This window comes from Trichechus manatus, unplaced genomic scaffold (assembly GCF_000243295.1).
Source record: "Trichechus manatus latirostris isolate Lorelei unplaced genomic scaffold, TriManLat1.0 scaffold00046, whole genome shotgun sequence".
Lineage (NCBI taxonomy): Eukaryota > Metazoa > Chordata > Mammalia > Sirenia > Trichechidae > Trichechus > Trichechus manatus.
The window spans coordinates 3,914,320-3,934,148 of NW_004443982.1; the positions used below are offsets into that span (position 1 = coordinate 3,914,320).

General features: G+C 50.4%; 2 protein-coding genes across 4 annotated transcripts in view; both read left to right on the plus strand.

Annotated features, from left to right (window-relative positions):
- Positions 1–7,930, plus strand: part of GRIPAP1 (GRIP1 associated protein 1) — a 22,977-nt gene extending 15,047 nt beyond the window's left edge. Inside the window, exons 17-26 of one of the 3 annotated variants that reach the window (XM_004376855.2) lie at positions 267–380; positions 1,340–1,417; positions 1,519–1,614; positions 1,722–1,778; positions 1,882–1,981; positions 3,629–3,759; positions 4,940–5,062; positions 5,192–5,285; positions 6,146–6,300; positions 7,387–7,930. In XM_004376855.2, coding sequence (XP_004376912.1) covers positions 267–380; positions 1,340–1,417; positions 1,519–1,614; positions 1,722–1,778; positions 1,882–1,981; positions 3,629–3,759; positions 4,940–5,062; positions 5,192–5,285; positions 6,146–6,300; positions 7,387–7,479 — 1,041 coding nt within the window. In that variant the 3' untranslated portion in view covers positions 7,480–7,930. The remainder of the gene's footprint in view (positions 1–266; positions 381–1,339; positions 1,418–1,518; positions 1,615–1,721; positions 1,779–1,881; positions 1,982–3,628; positions 3,760–4,939; positions 5,063–5,191; positions 5,286–6,145; positions 6,301–7,386) is intronic. The other 2 variants (XM_023731863.1, XM_023731864.1) reach the window with 2 other exon arrangements.
- A 2,949-nt stretch (positions 7,931–10,879) lies between these two features.
- On the plus strand, positions 10,880–17,539 carry KCND1 (potassium voltage-gated channel subfamily D member 1). The gene is made up of 6 exons (XM_004376857.1): positions 10,880–12,473; positions 15,427–15,589; positions 15,689–15,772; positions 15,861–15,959; positions 16,230–16,480; positions 17,311–17,539. Exons 1-6 carry the CDS (start codon positions 11,353–11,355, stop codon positions 17,537–17,539), a joined length of 1,947 nt encoding a protein of 648 aa, XP_004376914.1. The 5' UTR covers positions 10,880–11,352.
- Positions 17,540–19,829: the final 2,290 nt, after the last annotated feature.

The following is a 19,829-nucleotide window of genomic DNA, read 5'->3' on the forward strand; positions in this document are numbered from 1 at the left end:
CCACTCCCAGGCTGAACGGTGAACCTTGGAGGTAACTTCACCACTGAGCTAAAAGGGTATCTGGGGGCCATACTCTCGGGGTTTCTCCAGTCTCCTTTAGGCCAGTAAATCTGGTCTTTTTTTGTGTGTGTTAGAATTATGCTCTACATCCTTCTCCAGCTCTGTCCAGAGTGGGGACCACAGTTTTGCTGATGGGCCAGTGGTTGGTGGGAGTGAGGTGCCCACTCCTGTGCCTGCCTGGCCCATGACAATCTGCTCCCTCCCAGGCCCGAACACGGGAGCTGGAGAATCTCCAGCAGACAGTGGAAGAACTTCAAGCTCAGGTACACTCCATGGATGGAGCTAAGGGCTGGTTTGAACGGCGCTTGAAGGAAGCTGAGGTGAGTTGGTGGTGCCTGGTGAGGAGCAGAGGCTGGTGAGGAGGGGTACCCTTTCCAAGGCAGTGGAGTAGGAGTGGTCAGGCCCTGGAACTGTCTGAGAAGCCTTCTGGAGGGAGTCAGGGAACAGCAGAACATCAGGTGTGCAGGGCTACCCTGCCTTTGTGCACATTTGAAAAGGCACCCCTTCCTCCTGAAACTCTGCTTCCATCTGTCAGAAAATTATTATAACATACTGTTTTGTTAGAACAAAAACTTTTATTGCCACTTTCTGGAAAATTCACAATAATACATAAGAGGCAGTGTTATGTAACAGTTAAGAGTACAGGCTGTAGAGCCAGTTGTTTGCTTGGGTGTGAATCCTGGCTGGACCACTTATTAGCCGAATGATCTTGGGCAAGTTACCTTACCTCTCTGTGGCTCTTTTTCATCATCCATAAGAAGGGCATAACAATAGTACCTACTGTCTAGGTATAAGGAGCCCTAGTGGTGCAGTGGTTGAAGTGCTTGGCTGTTAACTGCAAGGTTGGCGGTTCGAACCCACCAGCTGCTCCGAGGGAGAAAGATGTGGCGGTCTGCTTCTGTAAAGATTATGGCCTTGGAAACCCTGTGGGGCAGTTCTACTCTGTCCTGTAGGGTTGCTATGAGTTGGAATTGACTCAATGGCAGTGGGTTTGGGTCTAGGTATAAAATAAGTTAATATAAGTAAAACCCTTAGAACATTCCTGGGATGTAGTAAGTACTGTTGTTAAATAAAATAAAATGTAAATGAAAATCTAGGTCTGTGATGTGAATGGCACAGCCTTAGATGTGACACTTTTGTATACTGCCTAAGGGCATGCAGTGTTCCCTGCAGGAGTGTCTTTTCTTCAAACCTGTGGGCTCCCACTGCAACCCTCCCACCCCTAACTGGGCATAATGTCTTGTGGGGGCTATGACCAGACCTAGGACTTATCTTATAGGAATCTCTGCAACAGCAGCAGCAGGAACAAGAGGATGCCCTCAAGCAGTGTCGGGAACAGCACACTGCTGAGCTGAAGGTACCTGTGGCATGATGGTGTTCTCTCTGAGGGGGTGGCAAGCCCTAGTCCGGAGGCTGAGGTTTCTCAGGCTGAGGCCTGACCTGCCCTCTGCTTTGCAGGGCAAAGAGGAGGAGCTACAGGGTGTGCGGGATCAGCTCCAGCAGGCCCAGGAGGAGCGAGACACCCACCTGAAAACCATCAGCAGCCTGAAACAGGTCAGTGGTCCCACCATGGCCACCTCAGCATGCAGTAAGGGGGCAGCAAGGGAGCAGACTGTATGTCGCCATTCTGGTACCCACCAGCCAGGCTTTCTATCCCGCAGGAGGTGAAGGACACAGTGGATGGGCAGCGAATCCTGGAGAAGAAGGGCAGTGCTGCAGTAAGATGAGGAGATGCCCAAGCAAAGCCCCCTCCTGGCCTGTGGCCCCCATCTATGAGCCCACTGGGCCTCATCCCCCACCTGTCTCCCTGGTCCCCCATAGCTCAAGGACCTCAAGCGGCAGCTGCACCTGGAGCGGAAACGGGCAGACAAGCTGCAGGAGCGGCTGCAGGACATCCTCACCAACAGCAAGAGCCGCTCAGGTGAGGGACCAGAACAGGCACTGGGAGGCACAGAGGAGGCTGGACTTGGGCCTGAAGGCCGGAGGTCCTTCCTGCACCTTGCTCCACCTATACTTCTTTCTCTCCTGCGTCTTCTAGCCCTCTTGAACTCAGTCTATCTTTTACCCTTTCTCTGCGTCTGTCTCTTTCTTCTGTTTCTGTCTGTGCATTATCTGTTTCTTTCTGTGTCTCTGTCTCTATCCTTTGTGCTGTGTCTCTTCTCTGTCTCTCTCTTTCTCTGTTTCATTTTGTTGTCTTTCTCTGTATCTCCTGTCTCTCTGTCTTGCAGTCTCTTTCTTCTGTATCTGCTTCCCTCTGTCTTTCTCTGGTTCTTTCCTTTTTTCCTCCCTCTCTTTCTTCTTGCTGTCTCTTTATCTCTTTGTATCTCTGTTTCTTTTCTCTCTTTCTGTCTTTTGTCTGTCTCCCCCCTACCCCTTCATACATATTCTTGCACCTCACTTAGTGTTTCCAAATCAATAGTATCCATTCTCTTATTCTCTAAATATGGACTGAGCCCCCTCACTCAAGTCCAGGGCCCCTGGTAGGAAGCTCCCAGGATCCCTGCCCCCTAGGACCTCCCAGTTTAGCTAAAGAGACAGACTTAGAAGTAGGCAGCAACACTGTGGTGTTTTAATTATACAGCTAATCCAATCTCTGTTTCTTCTGCCGCTTAAGGCAGAGGATGCACAAAAAAAAGACCTTGAGTTGCTTTGGCCTTTTTTTTAGGAGATAGCCTAGAAATACATTTAAATGAATAAATAAAATACAGTGATGACTCTGGTACATCTCTTATGTCACAGATTCAGAGAAAACTTGCCCCTTTGTCCCCCAACTCAGGGCACCTATGGGACCCCACTCAACCACTCTGCCTTGCTGGAGACCCCTTGAGGTGTGGTCTCAGCCCTCTCCCTGACACCCAGAACCAGCCACAAGAGCAGCAGTGCAAGCTCAGTGCCCGTGCTTTTAAGTTACGTGGCAAAACGAATGTATCACCAAATCAATTTCTCTCTGATGCACTCAGCCTCCTAAAGTAACCTCTCTTTATATAGGAGGATTTTTTTTGTTTCTGTTTTGTTACAGATGAGTGTAAGAATCACCAAACAGATTAGAATTGTGTACCATATACTCTCCTTGTCTATTAGATAACATTCAGGTTTAGGTACATGGTTATGAGAGTCCGTCTCCATCTTTTTTCTCTGTCTCTGCTCTGACTCCTGTCTTTCTGCAGGGTCTCTCTTTGTCTCTACCATCTGCTCCGTCTTCTCTGTCTGTCTGGGTTTTGCTCTCTACACGTGGGTGTGCATCTCTGCCCTCTCCAGCTGTCTGTTTTCCTTTCTCTGTACCCTTGCTCTTAGTGCATATGCCACTTCATGCCTGTGTGAATCCACATTTCTTTCTCCCAGTCTCTTTGACTTTGTCTTTCTTCTGTTGTGTGTGTTTGCCTAGGGAGGCAGTTGCTTTTTCTGTTTCTGTCTCTCCCTGTCCTATTGTCTACCTCTGCCTTTCCCCATGCCCGAGTATCTCTGTCTCTTTCCATCTCTGTCAAATCTATTTCTGCTTCTTTCTTCCTGTCACTGCCCTGGAACCCTGGGGGATTGGGGCTCAGGTTTCTGTTCCCTCACTGCCCAGGCCTCGAGGAGCTGGTTCTCTCAGAGATGAACTCACCAAGCCGGACCCAGACGGGGGACAGCAGTAGTGTCTCCTCCTTCAGCTACCGTGAGATCTTGCGGGAGAAGGAGAGCTCAGCCGTTCCAGCTAGGGTAAGGGGCAAGAAAGAGCCTACAGCCCCAGATTCTCCTACCCAAATTCTGGGACTTTCCTTTCTCCCCCATCTGCAACCACCTCCTGCTCTGGGCCCAACACACACATTGTCTTGTCAAGTTCTCCCCGAGCTCCACAGCTTGGATTCAGATTGCTTAATGCAAATCATTCTCTCTCTGACTCTCCCCGTTTCATCCTCTGTGGGCTAATTCCACCTTTCCTGATGCCACAAAGTATGTGGCTCATAGTATGTGCACCATCCATATATGAGATCCCTTTTCCCAACTTATAATTATTACTTATTGTCATCTATCAGGTCAGCTTTCTTGCCAGCCACTTTTATTTGGAAATAACATTTTATCATTCCATACATAGTATGTGTGTGTTGTAGAAAATTTAAAAAAAAGCACAGATGAGCAAAGGTTTTTTTAAATTATATTTTAAAATCACATTTTCGCCATCCAGAGGTCACTACTATAAATCCTTAGTTTATCCCCTTCCAGATCTCTCTGTCTCTCTATGTATATGTATATATGTATGTATATGTGTATGTATGTATATATATGTTTTTTTATTTAACATAATTGAGATCATATATAATCTGCTTTTATTCAGCTGATTTCGACCTTCCCAATTTTCATCTCAACTAATACTTTGACCTTCATCAAATTTCTCTACTTGGCCCCAAAATGTCCTTTATAGTTGGTTTTATGAAAACTAGCATTCAATTTCAGAGCACTTGTTGCATCTGGTTGTCTTATGTCCCTTAAATCTCTCTTTAATCTAGGGTGGTCCTTTTTTTAATGACACCAATTTGTTGAAGACACCAGGCCACTGTCCTGCGGCAAGTCTCACCTTTTGGATTTTCCTGCTTGCTTCCTTGTGGTGTCATTTAGCTTGTTCCTTTTTTCCCTAATTTTCCTGTTAACTGAAAGTTAGATCTCATTTGCTACAGGATCTCCCTTCATCTTCTTAACAATGCTATGATGTGGTAGTTTTGCCTCTCCCCCTTTAGCCAAAGTGGGAGACAAAGTCTCTGAGGGTGCCAAGACTTGCCTATGGCCTCACGCTCTCTGCACTTCACCCCCAGTCTGGTTCTCCTTCTCAGCTCATCACTCCTATCTGGGGGGTGGGTGGGACTAGGCCTGGGGCTGACCTCCCCTCTCCTCTTTCCTGCAGTCTTTGTCTAGCAGCCCTCAGGCCCAGCCCCCTCGACCAGCAGAGCTGTCTGATGAGGAAGTGGCTGAGCTCTTTCAGCGGCTGGCAGAGACACAGCAGGAGAAATGGATGCTGGAGGAAAAGGTGGGTGCTGTCTGCCTGTTTGTCCCCACATGAAGTGCCCGTGAGGGGTTGGTGGGGGTCTGCTGGGCCCCTCCCCATGTGTGAACATGTGCAGTTGAGGGGTCTAAGGTAGATTGGGCCATCCTGCAGGTGAAGCACCTGGAGGTAAGCAGTGCCTCCATGGCAGAGGACCTCTGCCGGAAGAGTGCCATCATTGAGACCTATGTCATGGACAGCCGGATTGGTCAGTTCCCCCTTCCCAGCTCTCACCCCTGGCCCAGCCTTCTCACCTGTCCCTGCTCTTTATTGTTCTGTGCTGTGACTTCTCTCCTTCTCGCCTCTTGGAACTCAGCAAAGTTACTGACAAGGCTACACTGGTGGAGGGGGAGAACAGGGAACATCCTGCATCTGTGTCTTTCTCTCTTTATCTTGGCATCTCTCTCCTCTCCGTGTCTCTGTTATCTTTCGCTCCCTCTCACTCTCCGTTCTCTATTTGTGTCTCTGTGTCCTTCTTTCTCCTTGTATCTCATCTTCCTCTTCTCTCTCTCCCCTCTTCTGTCTTCTCCCTGTGTCTCTCCTTTCTGTCCACCCTTCATCTTATCTCCCTGTTCCTACTCCGTCTCTATATTGTTCCATTTCTGTAAATTTTCGTTTTCTGTATGTGTATCCCCTTTGGGGTCCTTATCTCTTCTTCTTCCTCCCCTTGTCCCTCTCTTCCTCTTCTGCTTTCTCTCCTCTTTCCACCTTCCCCTCCCCTTGTTTCTTTCAAACCTTTCCTTTCTCTCCCTATTTTTTCCTTATTAATCAGAATAATACCAACTGACTGACACGTGCTGAATGTTTACTGTGTGCTCTGTGCTTCACATGCTGTCACATATGTTGTTCCAGCTCCATGAGTTAGTTATTATCCCTATTTCACAGAGGCTCAGGGTCACACAGCTAGTAATTGATAAAGCCAGGTTTCACATGTCAGAGCCTCCACCTCCTACATAACATGGCTTCTTCCCCCTTTCTCCCCTGCTCTTTGTTTCCCTCTTTTCTCCTGTCTGTCCATCTCTGCTCTGGCTTTGCTGAGGGGGTGGTTCTTAGCCTGGGCCCTTGCAGATGTGTCTGTGGCAGCAGGCCACACAGACCGCAGCGGGCTGGGCAGCGTCCTAAGAGACCTAGTGAAGCCGGGAGATGAGAACCTTCGGGAGATGAACAAGAAGCTACAGAACATGCTGGAGGAGCAGCTCACCAAGAACATGCACTTGCACAAGGCAAGTGTAGCCTACTAGCCTACCCATTTGTCCATCCGGCCTCCTGCCTGCTCACCTACACTGGTTCATCTACCAGTACCCCCCTCCATCCACCCACTCACCGTCCTGTCCTCCCTTCCATCCCCCTACTCATTCACTGACCTCTCCTTCGTCCTCTCATCTTCCCATCCTCCTATCAACTTACTCATCAGTTTTGTCTTTCACTCTTCCCTCTGTCCTTCCATCCACTCATTCATATGGACATTTGCCCATATGTCCATCTGCCCACCCTACTATTTACCAGTCTGCCCACCTACCTATCTAATCACCTACCCTGTGTCTTTCCATACATTTCCTGATGTATTTCTTTCTCTTTCTTATCTAGTCATCAATCACTCCTTGCCTTACCTTTCACCCATCCACCCAGTGACCTGTCTGCCTACCTTTTGTCCTCTATCTATCCTCCTCATTTACCTACCATGAGTTCCCCCATCATCCTACGTATCTACTTGCCCATCCTGCCACTCAAATGTTTCCTCCTTCTCTGGGGGAGTCCGAAAGAAGTCAGACCCAGTCCTTGCCTTTTAGAAGCAAGCTCACCATTTAGTAGAAGACACGGTAGTGAGGATGAGGGTTGTATCCTCCAGCAGCACCATGCCACAACAGATGATCCACTGCCATATCTGTAGCTCCAGAGGCTTCCCACATCCAGACATACCTCTTCTTTTTATTTTATTTTATTTTATTGTGGTGAAAATGTATACAACAAAACATGCCATCTCAACAATTTCTACATGTACGATTCAGTGACATTGATTACATTCTTCAAATTGTACAGCCATTCTTGCTATCCTTTTCCAAGTCATTCCACCACCATTAACATAAACTCAATGCCTCCTAAGCAAAAACTCCCCCGACATAACTTTTCTGAGCCCAGCCTACTGCTGGGGGCTTTATGAGCTTCTCTAAGTACTTTCCCATCCCAGGCCAGACATAGTTGGGCATTGATTAATGAGGTGAGAAGGAAATCACAGGTGACACCCCAGGTTTAGTGAGGGAGCTACACCTGCCCCTTCTCTGGCCCCTGATGGCTCGTTTGTTTCTTAGGACATGGAGGTTCTGTCCCAGGAAATTGTGCGGCTCAGCAAGGAGTGCGTGGGGTCTCCTGATCCAGACCTAGAGCCTAGAGAGGCCAGCTAAAGACCTACAGGCTACACTCACTCCCTCCGCTCCCTACTCCCCAAGACTCCATTACCTTGGGCTGTGATGGGAAAATGGAGGCCTGAGCCAAAAATGAATAGGTTGGGAAACTGAACATTAAAGGAGTTGGAGGCCTCATGGCTGGTGTTAGTGACCCTGTCTTAGGGCAGAGGCCCCTGGGGGTGAGGATCCTGAGGGGAGGGGCAGGGATTTCTTCTTGGCCCTGGCTCCCAGGGACCTCTGCCTTCATCTCTGCATGAGCTCTCCCTCCCACAGACCAATTTTTTTTTCGTTTTTAATTTATGTCTGGAAGCCTGGCTACTCTGCATTTGGGATTGGGGATGTTGGGTGGGGATGTGGTCCATGTTCTGTGTTTTAGCAACATATGTGTGTGTATGTGTAAAGGCTGTGCAGCCAAAATACCATGTGGCCAGATGGGCCCACCCACTGACTCTGTGGTCTCGTTCTTTCCAACAAGGAGGGATGTGCTGGGGGTGGGCTAGGGTGGAGGGTCATTCAGTTGGAATGGGGAGGGTGGTTTCTGGCTACAACTTTACTCTCCTTCTCCCACCCTCACCCAGCCTGTTTCCAGTTACTATTGACCAGCCCCTCAAACTAAATGGAGCAGAAATATCTGCAGATATGTGGGTGGATGTGTATGGGAATGTGGTTATGGATGAATGGACAAATGGGTGGATGGATAAGTGGTTGGATGGACTGATAAGTGGAAGGTTGTATGAACTGATGATGGATAGATTGGGGAATAAATGAGCAGATGGATAGATAGGTGGTTGGATGAATAAATGGGTAGATTGATCAGTAGGTGGATAAGTAAATGATGGACAGGTGGGGATGTAAATGGACAGATGGATGAATTAAGTAGGCAGGCGGATGGATTTATGGACAGGTCAGGAATAAATGGACAGATGGATGGGTAGAAGAGTGTGTGGATGGATGAGTGTGCAGATAGATGGATAAGCTAATGAATGGGAAGGGGAAAATGTGGGTGAATGAATGATCGGTGGAGATATGGATGAATAAATGGACAGATGAGTAGATGGATGGGTTGAGTAGATGGGTGGAGGATGGATACATAAGGATATGTTGGTGAGGGGTTAGGTGGATGGGGTGAATATGCAAATGAATGAGTAAGCAGGTGGGTGGATTTATAGCTAAATGGACAAATGTGTGAGTGGAGGGATGGGTAGAGTAATTGATTGGTTGAGTGAGAGAATGGGTAGGTGGAGGGATGGAGAAATGGACAAATGAGGGGTATGGTGAGTGAGCAAATGGAGGATTACACTAGTGGGTAAATCAATCGAATGGCTAAAATTGGCCTTACTGCTCCATCACCACACACCTTTAATTACTAAAGATTAGGAACCCTCTGTGCCATGCCCTGTGTCATCCCCTTTCATATCATTTTATTTAATGCTCCCAGCAACACTGTCAAGTTGGTATAACTCTCTCCACCTGATAACTGAAGAAACAATGCAAGTCACTTGCTCAAGGACACAGCGAGTCAGTGGCAAAGCTGGGGTTTGAGCCCACCCAGGCCTACCCAAGGCACTCCGTACCCAGTGTTCCTGCCACCCAGGAGGAGAGCCCTCTAGGGAAGGAGGTGTGATCTGAGGCTGCTGGATGTGGACAGATAAGGGAGACTGCCCCTAGGAGTGGGCCCTGCCTGGGACAACCTGGTTTGGGAGTGAGACCTGGATTTCCCCATCTGCACTCCCCTCACCCCCTACTTCACAACAGAAGACAGAGGAAGACTTTTGTTCCAGTTCTACAGTTGTCTTGTTAGAGCTGGGGCTCTAACCCATACCCCCCCTCAGGCAGCAGCTATGGAAGCCTGGCCACCCAGAGAAACGCCCCTCACCAACACCCACCCCCAACCTTCGGCTATTCCAGCCCTTCTCCTTCCTGGGGGGCAGGGAGGGGACACAGCGCTGCATCATTCCCCGTGGCACTCCTCTCTGGGGCCATTAACAGACGCCTCCCAATCGATCGGATCTGCTAAGTGCTGCTGATTCAGGCGGGTGGAGGTGGGGGCCCCTTGGGGCAGAGGGGGTAGGACTTGGGCAGGAAGAGGGGGGAGTCCAGGAAGGAGGTGGGGAGAACTGGCAAAACTCCCCGCCACCCCCATTTTCCAGATGACGACTGAGGCCCAACCAGCTTTGTAGGAGGCGGAGTCTCCCCAGGGTCCCTCTCAGGCTGTCCTAGAGGAGGGGGCTCTGAAAGCCACAAGGCCCCTCCCCTGCCTCTCTCCATCTCCCGGCAAGCCCGGAGGGGCAGGGAGAGAGAGCCAGAGGAGGAGGAGAACTCTGGCAGCTCTGCAGAGGGGGCCAGGAGCTCCGGTGCTCAGTACCCCCAGCCGCACCGCTGTTGCTGCTGCTGCAGCGGGGACACAGGTGAGGACGGCCCCATGGGGAGGGGGAGGGGGCCACCAATAGCACTGTCCTTGTCCTTCCCTGGTCCAGGCCCCACACCCTAGCCCATCCTGGGACAGTCACCAGAGATCCCGCTGGGCCTTGCCCTTCCAGAGCCTCCTTCCAGGGACCTAGCCCCCTACCCCTGTCGAGCCGCCTTCTCTCCTAGGCCTGGCTGTGGTTGCTTCTTTCTCCTCCTCCTCCTCCTCCTGCCGCTGCTATTGCTGCTGCCCAGCACACATCGCCAGCCCCTTGGGGTGTGGTTTCCCCAGACCTGCCCCCAACCGGTGGGACCTAGCCTTATCAGAGCCTCCCCTGCCAGCCAGCCTCCTGTCCAGCAGCACCCCTCCCTAGAGACACACCCAACTCCCTTTCAACATTCTGCCCCCTCTCCAGCCCTCTTTGGGGGGACCCCTCCTTCCTCTTAGTCTTTTTAGATCCCCTTGGTACTCTGGGGCTGTGCCCAACTTCCTTCCAATTGAGTCCCAGCCCCTCTGGTTCCCCAGGCCCCTCTTTCCTCCCCCCAGAACTCTTGAGAGTATGGACGGGGCTTTCTCAGCTCCTCTAGAGACCCCCCAGCTACCTCTCAGACTCCTTAAAAAATAACCCAGCCCCATATTTACCCCTCTAGATACCCCACTCCCCTCTCCAGCCCCACTAGGAAGTCCCAGCCTCTCCTTTCCCCAGAACTCCAGTGGAGTGTAGACACCCCCCGCCCCCACCAGGCTATTCTTAGCAGCTCTAGGCACTCCCAAGACACCTCTCAGCCTCTTTACAACCTCCTGGCTCTATAGCCGCCCCTCTAGATACACCAGCCCCCTTTTCAGATCCACCAGGGAGCTCCAACCCCTTTATCTTTTCCCCAGAAGCCTCAAGGGTATGGACAACCCGCCTCATCTTTCTTGAACTCTTTAGAACCCTTCACCCCACCCAGACATTCTCAGCTCTTTCAAACACCTCTGGTCCCAGCTCTACCCATCTGGATGCCCCAACCCTCTCTCCAACCCCACTAAGGGTCTCCAGCCCCTTTTTCCTTCCTCCAGAACTCTTGAGAATGTGGAAGTTCCCAGGTGGTTCTTGGCCTCTCTAGACAGCTTCAGACATTACTCAGGCACTTGCTGACCCCTCTAGAATACTTTAAGTCTCTCTAGACACTCCATCAGGCCCTTCTTGGTGGAAACCTCTTTTCTGCTCCTCTCCATGACCCCTAGCCCCTTCTCAGTCCCTGAAGACATCCCTCAGTTTCGTCATAAATGCTCCCCAAGTCCTTGCCCATCTCTCTAGTTCCTCCTCCTCCTTCCTCTTGGCCTCTCTAGACATCCCCAGTTTCCTTGTCCGGGTGGCTCAGGGCCTCTCCAAGCCCCCCATCATCCTGGAGACAGCCACATTGTCCTAAACGCCACACACACACCCCCAAGTCTCGGTGGGCCTGGGGAGCAGCAGAATGGCGGCAGGCGTGGCCACGTGGCTACCTTTCGCCCGCGCGGCGGCGGTGGGCTGGCTGCCCCTGGCCCAGCAGCCCCTGCCCCCAGCGCCGGGAGTGAAGGCCTCCCGAGGGGATGAGGTTCTGGTGGTGAATGTGAGCGGGCGGCGCTTTGAGACCTGGAAGAACACGCTGGACCGCTACCCAGACACTTTGCTGGGCAGTTCGGAGAAGGAGTTCTTCTACGATGCTGACTCTGGCGAGTACTTCTTCGACCGAGACCCAGACATGTTCCGGCACGTGCTGAACTTCTACCGCACCGGGCGACTGCACTGCCCGCGGCAGGAGTGCATCCAGGCCTTTGATGAAGAGCTGGCTTTCTATGGCCTGGTACCTGAGCTTGTCGGCGACTGCTGCCTTGAAGAGTACCGGGACCGTAAGAAGGAGAATGCTGAGCGCCTGGTGGAAGACGAGGAGGCTGAGCAGGCTGCGGACGGCCCAGCCCTGCAGGTGGGCAGCTCCCTGCGGCAGCGGCTCTGGCGGGCCTTCGAGAACCCTCACACGAGCACCGCGGCCCTGGTTTTCTACTACGTGACCGGCTTTTTCATCGCTGTGTCGGTCATTGCCAACGTGGTGGAGACCATCCCATGCCGGGGCCCTGCACGGCGGCCCTCGAGGGAGCAGCCATGTGGTGACCGCTTCCCACTGGCCTTTTTCTGCATGGACACAGCTTGTGTGCTCATATTCACGGGCGAATACCTCCTACGGCTGTTTGCCGCCCCCAGCCGTTGTCGTTTCCTGCGTAGTGTCATGAGCCTCATTGACGTGGTGGCCATTCTACCCTACTACATTGGGCTTTTCGTGCCCAAGAACGAGGACGTCTCTGGCGCCTTCGTCACCCTTCGTGTGTTTCGGGTGTTCCGCATCTTCAAGTTCTCCCGGCACTCACAGGGCCTTCGGATTCTGGGCTACACCCTCAAGAGCTGTGCCTCTGAGCTGGGCTTTCTCCTCTTTTCCCTCACCATGGCCATCATCATCTTCGCCACTGTCATGTTCTACGCTGAGAAAGGCACAAACAAGACCAACTTTACGAGCATCCCTGCAGCCTTCTGGTATACCATTGTCACCATGACCACGCTTGGGTGAGTGCAGACCCTGTGTAGGGAGCTGCCCGTTGGTCAGTTACACTCACCCTTTCTGAAAAATTAAGGTTAGATGAATGATCTTCTCTCTTTTTGAGCTTCAGTTTGCTCATCTGTAAAAAATGAGGGAGTTGACTTAATAATCTCCAAATCCCTCCCAGCTCTTGATAATGCCTTGAATTTCCAGGTCAGAAGACTTGTATTTCAAGGACTGTCATTTCTGTTGACGTTTTCTTTCCTCTGGGCCTCAGTTTTGCGCTGTGTAAAATGAGAAATGATGATCCCTTCATCATCTAGAGAGGATTCAATGACACTACAATTGCGAAAGTTATCTTTTTCTGTTTCGAGTACTCATGTCTCCCAGCCCTCTAGGATTGTCTGCTGTGTGGGCACTACCTCTGTGGCTTTGTGATTCCTTGATGTTCCCCAGAACAGGATATTTTCAGCATTATATTTTTTTTTACTCTCAATCCCTTAGAGGAAACAGAGTTGGGATAAAAGTGACAAATGGGATCACCAAACTCATGGAGTTCTTAAAGACATTGTCTAGGGCAGATATTGTGCCTGATCCTTCTCTGAGCTTCTATCACTGGGATTAGGTATACAGGTGGCGCTCAGCATTTGTTGAATGAATGAAGGAATGAGCTTGCTCAGTGCCTTAACAGAGATACAGAAAAATGGATTTGGGGTTTCTAAGGAGTAGAAATGAATTCTGGTTGGAGTTTCAGGATGGACAAACCAATATGGAGCCCTGACAGTGGATTGGAACTGGGTGTTTTGACTCCTTTTACCTTATTCATTCCTCACAACAACCCTGTCAGAATGGACAGCTGTCCATGTCTCACAGTTAAGGACACAGTGTGGGATGACACATCACAGAGTCAAGCTGGAGAGATTTTTTTTTATTGTACTTCAGGTGAAGGCTTACAGAACAAGTAGTTTCTCATGAAACAGTAGTACACATATTGTTTTATGACATTGGTTAACAACCCCACAACATGTCAACCCTCTAACTTCTCAACCTTTTTTTTTTTTTTTTGGTGAAAATACACATAGCCAAAGAGACACCATTTCAAAAATTTCTACATGCACAGTTCAGTGACATTGACTACACTCTTCCAATTGTGCTGTTATTCTCACTTAAGATGAAGGCTTACAGAACAAAATAGTTTCTCATTTAACAGTTACTACACATGTTGCCCTATGACAATGGTTAACAATCTCACAACACATCAACAATATCCTTACTCAACCTTGGTTCCCTATCACCAGCTTCCTTGTCCCCTTCTGCCTTCTGGCCCTTGTCACTGGACTCCTGTAGCTCGTTAGTCTCATTTGGTTTTACGGGGCTGTCCACTCCCAGGCTGAATGGTGAACCTCGGAGATAACTTCACCACTGAGCTAAAAGGGTGTCCGGGGGCCATACTCTCGGGGTTTCTCCCGTCTCCTTTAGGCCAGTAAATCTGGTCTTTTTTTGTGTGTGTTAGAATTATGCTCTACATCCTTCTCCAGCTCTGTCCAGAACCCTCTGTTGTGATCCTGGTCAGAGCAGTCAGTGGTGGTAGCTGGGCACCATCTAGCTGTACTGGACTCAGTCCAGTGGAGGCCTTGGTAGCTGTGGACAATTAGTCCTTCAGACGAATCTTTTCCTTGTATCCTGTTCTCTTCATTCTCCCTTGCTCCCGAAGGAATGAGACCAGTGGAGTATCTTAGATGGCCGCTCACAGGCTTTTAAGACCCTAGACACTACTCACCAAGGTAGAATGTAGAGCATTGTCTTTATAAGCTGTGTCATGCCAATTGAGCTAGATGTTCCCCGAGACCATGGTCCCCAGAGCCCTCCGCCCAGCAATTCAGTCCCTCAGGGAGTTTGGATGTGTCTATGGGGCTTCCATGACCTTTCCTTGTACAAGTTGTGCTAGTTTCCCCTGTATTGTATACTGTCTCACCCTTCACCCAAGATACCACTTATCTATTGCCTATTTAGTATTCCCCCCCTCCCATCCCTGGTAACCAACAAAAATTGTTACATTTTGTATGTGAATTTTTTCATGGGTTTTTATAATAGAGGTCTCATACAATATTTGTCCTTTTGTGATTGACTTATTTCACTCAGCATAATGTCCTCCAGTTTCATCCATGTTATGAGATGGCTCATGGAGAGATTTTTGAGTAGAGTTCTGAATGCTCAAAATGAGTCAAAATAAATAAATCAGGAAGGACCATCCTAGGGGGAGGGCACAGCCTGAGGAAAGGCCTAGAGGCTGAAAGACTGCAGAACCTGTGTTTCTGCAGACGAGTTCTAGTTGTTCCTGTGGCCAGAATAAAAGTATGCTGTGTGATCTTGGGCAAGTCAGCTATGGAACCTTCCTGAGCCTCAGTTTCCCCAGCTATGAAACAAGTTGGTGAGGTTGGCTGTGCTCCATCTTCATGGGGGCATGTAGAGAAAGGGAGAGAGTTTTAAGACTTCCCCTTATTTTTTCATATGAGGACAGTTTCAAGGCTTCCCTGGGGAAATAAGAAGGAGTCATGACTAGAGAATGTAAGATAGAGGCGGGCAAAACCAACAGAGCACTCCTCCCGGGACTCGGAGCCCCCTCAGCTGGCCTGTGGTGGTGAGGATCTCTCCCCAGGAGGCTATATTTACTGGCTGTGACTTCCTCATTCTCCCCTATGCTAGGTATTAATAGATTTCCAGCTGACTCAGATACCTAGTGCTCAGCTCGGATGGGGCAGCAGATGGTAGGGGCTGAGGGCCAGGCCCATTTCTCATTTGACCCCCACTGGTGGCCAGAGGGGTCATTCCCCACATTTTGCAGAGCAACAAACTGAGGGTCAGAGTTTGAATGACCAACCAGAGTGGCAGAGTGAGTCAGGGTTGCTGGGGTGGTGTGGGAGACTGAGAGGTGGGCAGATACTTTTCCTAACTGTGGCCTATCTCCTCCTGCCCCAGTTATGGAGACATGGTGCCCAGCACCATCGCTGGCAAGATTTTTGGATCCATCTGCTCACTCAGTGGCGTCTTGGTTATTGCTCTGCCTGTGCCAGTTATTGTGTCCAACTTTAGCCGCATCTACCACCAGAACCAACGTGCTGACAAGCGCAGAGCACAGCAGGTAACTGCACCTTCCATCTGAGCACTTCCTATTCTCCCCATCCCAAGCCAGTCCACACTTATGTTTACCCCCTTGACCCTTTATCTCCTCTCTCTGTAGAAGGTGCGCTTGGCAAGGATACGGTTGGCAAAGAGTGGCACCACCAACGCCTTCCTGCAGTACAAGCAGAACGGGGGCCTTGAGGTAGGTAGGGGCCCTGATTTGGGGAAAGGTGAGCAATGATAGGTAGGAGGAAGGTGCTGACCTTATCTCTCTGCTCCGCCCACTCCAGGACAGTGGCAGTGGGGAGGAACAGGCGCTGTGTGTCAGGAACCGTTCAGCTTTCGAGCAGCAACATCACCACTTGCTGCATTGTCTAGAGAAGACAACGGTGAGGCCTAATGGGAGGAGGCATGGCAGAGTGAAGGGGTTCCCTCTGCTGCCAAGCCAGCTCCCTCCCTGGGATGGGAGGCTCACTACTAATTGTGGAAATCACACAGGGCTTCCTGGAAGAAGCCACAACAGAGTTGAGCCTTGAAGGATGGGCAAGGGAAGGGAAGAGAGAGACTTCCAGAGAGGAGGGAACAGCCTGAGCGAAGCCCTGGGGGTGGGGTCAGCTCTCGTGGTGTGCCCTATGACTTTGTCTCCCTTCTGCCCACAGTGCCACGAGTTCACAGATGAGCTGACCTTCAGCGAGGCCCTGGGAGCTGTCTCACTGGGTGGCCGCACAATCCGCAGCACCTCCGTGTCCTCCCAGCCAGTGGGGACCAGCAATCTGCTATCTTCTTGCTGCCCCCGCAGGGCCAAGCGCCGTGCCATCCGCCTTGCCAACTCCACTGCCTCAGTCAGCCGTGGTAGCATGCAGGAGTTGGACACACTGGCTGGGCTCCAGAGGAGCCCTGCCCCTCAGAGGTAAGCATTCTTCCCACCTGCTGGCCATACCTGGGGAAGCTCAGAGCTTGGACCAGTGGGTCTGAGAAGTCAAGCTTGAACCCAAACTCCTCCATGCCAGGAGTTTGGGCTTCCTTTGTCTTAACTCCTTGTTCTTCCAACAAACACTTATTGAGCACCTCTTGTATGCCGGGTACAGTTTTAGGCACTTGGGATATAGCAGTGAACAGAACAGACAGAAAACTCTTTCCTTCTGGAACTTATATTTTAATGGGAGGAGATAGGTAAACAAACAAACAAATACACAGATTATGTAAAATATGTTAAACATCTGTAAGTACCAAGGAGAAAAACAAATTAGGGATGAGGGATACAGAGTGCAGAGCAGGGGGTGGTGCACTTTGAATAGTGTGGTCAGGGAAGGCTTTACTGAGGTGACATCTGAGCTGAGACCTGAAGGAGAGGAGGGAGTGAGCTATGAGTATATCTAGAGGAATAACTTTACAGGCAGAGGGAACAGTCTGTGCAAAGGCTCAAAGGCAGGAGTGTGTCTGCACTTCAGTCACTTTCAACCTCTTGTCTCTCATCTATAGATAGCATGGAAACAACAGTATTTCCTACCTCATAGGGTTGTTGTGAGATAATAAATGATACAAAGTATTCAGAACAATGCCTGGGACCTAATGACTCCAGAACCCACACTCTCCACCACCATAATAAAGGATGCAGGAGACGATGCACTTAGCATGGTGCCAGGGACCCAGTGGGTGCTCAATAGATCTCATGATTGCTGCGGCAAGTATTAAGATGACTTTTTAAGAGCCTTCCATCTTTCCCACCCTTGTCCACAGTCGCTCAAGCCTCAATGCCAAGCCCCATGACAGCCTTGACCTGAACTGCGACAGCCAGGACTTCGTGGCCGCCATTATTAGTATCCCTACTCCTCCTGCCAACACCCCAGATGAGAGTCAACCTTCCTCCCCTGATGGCAGCAGTGGCAGGGCCAGCAGCACCCTCAGGAACTCCAACCTGGGTACCCCTTGCCTCCTCCCTGAGACTGTCAAGATCTCTTCCCTGTGAGGGGTGGGCCTACTCTTCCAGAGGGCCCTCTCAATTCCTGGGGACTCCTTTCCAAAGCCATATTTTGGGGAAGCAGAGAGGGGAAGGCCTGGGGACCCCTTCTGCCCCCCACCAAGAACTATGCAATGGAGTTTCATGGAATGGCCCACCTGGTGGGGAAGTAGCCAGGGAATGGGAAACTTATCCACCCCAGATGATTTTCCTGGTGGGAGCTGAAGTTCTGGGCTTCCACAGACCCCCCACCTCCTTGGCCCCTCTCCCCGAGCTGGCATCCTGCATGCTCCTTCTCTCGGGCCCTCAGAGGTGGGTAAAGCTCCCATCTGATACTTGAGCTCTGGCCTGAGAAGGAGAACTAAGATTTCTTCATCTCTCTGGCTTGGCTGTGGAGGTTTGGGACTTCAGAGAAGAGAACCCTCACCTCTGATCTCAGGTCCAACAACTCCCAGACTCTGAAGCTTGGAATGCAACCACAGGCTTCCATGGGCTGTGGCCTCAGCAGTGACCTGCCACCCCCAGGCCTTGGCTGAGGGGTCAAGCTGCCCCTCCCAACATAGACAGATAGCACAAACACCACCAGCCCCTTCCCTAGCTGCTGGAAATGGGTCCCTGCAACCCTGTCTTCTGCCAGGCCTCCAGCAAATTCTAGCAATAGCAGATGCTGCCCTGACATTATGCAAAGCCTCTGCCCAGTTTGCTGCAGTATCTACATCAGAGGGGCCACCTCTAACCAATCATCCTTTTTCTCCTGTCTCTGGTTTGCTTCCTTCCTGGGTTGGGCTGGAGTCTGGACTGGCTGAGATAAGAGCCTGGCAGCCAGCAAGAGCTGGGCTGTGCTTGGAGATCATGGGCTGATTCCATATTCTTGGGCAGGAGTCCAGAACCATCAGGGGCTGAGGCCTGGGTTGTTCTTGAACTCTGGGAGTTGTAGGAGGCAGGAGGAACTTCTTGATCTCCTCTTCTTTCCCCACAGCTCCTTTTTACATATTCCTTTCTCTTCTCCCTCTTGGGTCACCTTCCGGAACTCTGTGTCTGCTCTCAGGCTGAAATCTGGCATCATCTCAGGTTCCCTGTCCCCAGCACTGTCCCTGTGGAGCTGGTGGCTGACAAAGATGTAGTTTCCATTAGTCAATAAAACCTAAGAGGAGAGATAAGGACCGAGCACCTCCTGGCTCTGGGGGCTTTGCGGCTGGGTTGGGCTGGGGGTTGAAAACACTCTGATTTCAATTCCTTTCCATTAGTAGAAGGGCTGGTGTGAGTAAAGGTATGGGGTGGGGGGAGGGGGTGGATGGCTGGTGATGTATTCTGGAAGATTCAGATCTAGGAGAGATGAAAAAGTGGTTTGGAAATTGAATCTACAGACAGTGAGGCAGGCTAGGAGGTCCAGAGACATGCCCCTTCGGCCATCACCTGATCCAGCTCTCTCATTCACAGATGGGGAAACCGAGACCCAGAGCAGCACATAGTTGGTTAGAAGAGAGTTAAACTCAGGTTTCCTGATGGCAAACAGCTCTGAATTTAACCCTAATGAAAAGCACCTCTCAGTTTGGAGAAATCCTCTTCCTTTTGGAAGTCCTTTTCATTCTCTCTCCCGAGCTACTGGCTACACTAGGTTAGTGTGTGACTGAGCTCTATGGAGCAACGAGAAGACAGATCTTGGATTAGGTTGACCTGGGCTCCAATCCTTGTGTGAGAGAATCACTTACCTTCTCATGCCTCAGTTTGCTAATCTGTGAAATAATCATCCATTTATTCACCAAATATTTATGTATCATAGTCCTAGAGATAGACTTACAGAGTTGAGCATGGAAGGCAGAAAATTAAGCAATTATAGTGTTGTAGGACTGAGATAAATGGATTGCAGAAACATGTAGATAGCAAGAGAACCTAACCTGCCTGACATATAAAGGATTCATTGGAGTTAGCCAGGCAAAAGACAAAGGGGTGAAAACATTTTAGGCAGAGGGAACAGCAATGTGCAATGACCTGGAGGTTAGAGAGTGAGCTGAAGGTGTTTGGAGGAACTGAAAGTAGTTTAGTATGGATGCGGAGGAGAGTGTGAGGCTGTGATGAGGACAAGGATATAGAGGTAGGCTGGATCACAAAAGACCTTTGAAACTATGATACAGATTTTGGACTTCATCCTAAGGATAATGGGGACCTCTGAAGGCTTGTAAACAGGAAAGTGTCATGGTGAGGTAGGTGTGTTTCAGAAGGATCACTCTGGCTGTGGAGAGTGGATTGTAGCGAAATAGTTCTGGAGGCAGGAAGAGCAGTGAGGAGGCTTTTTCTG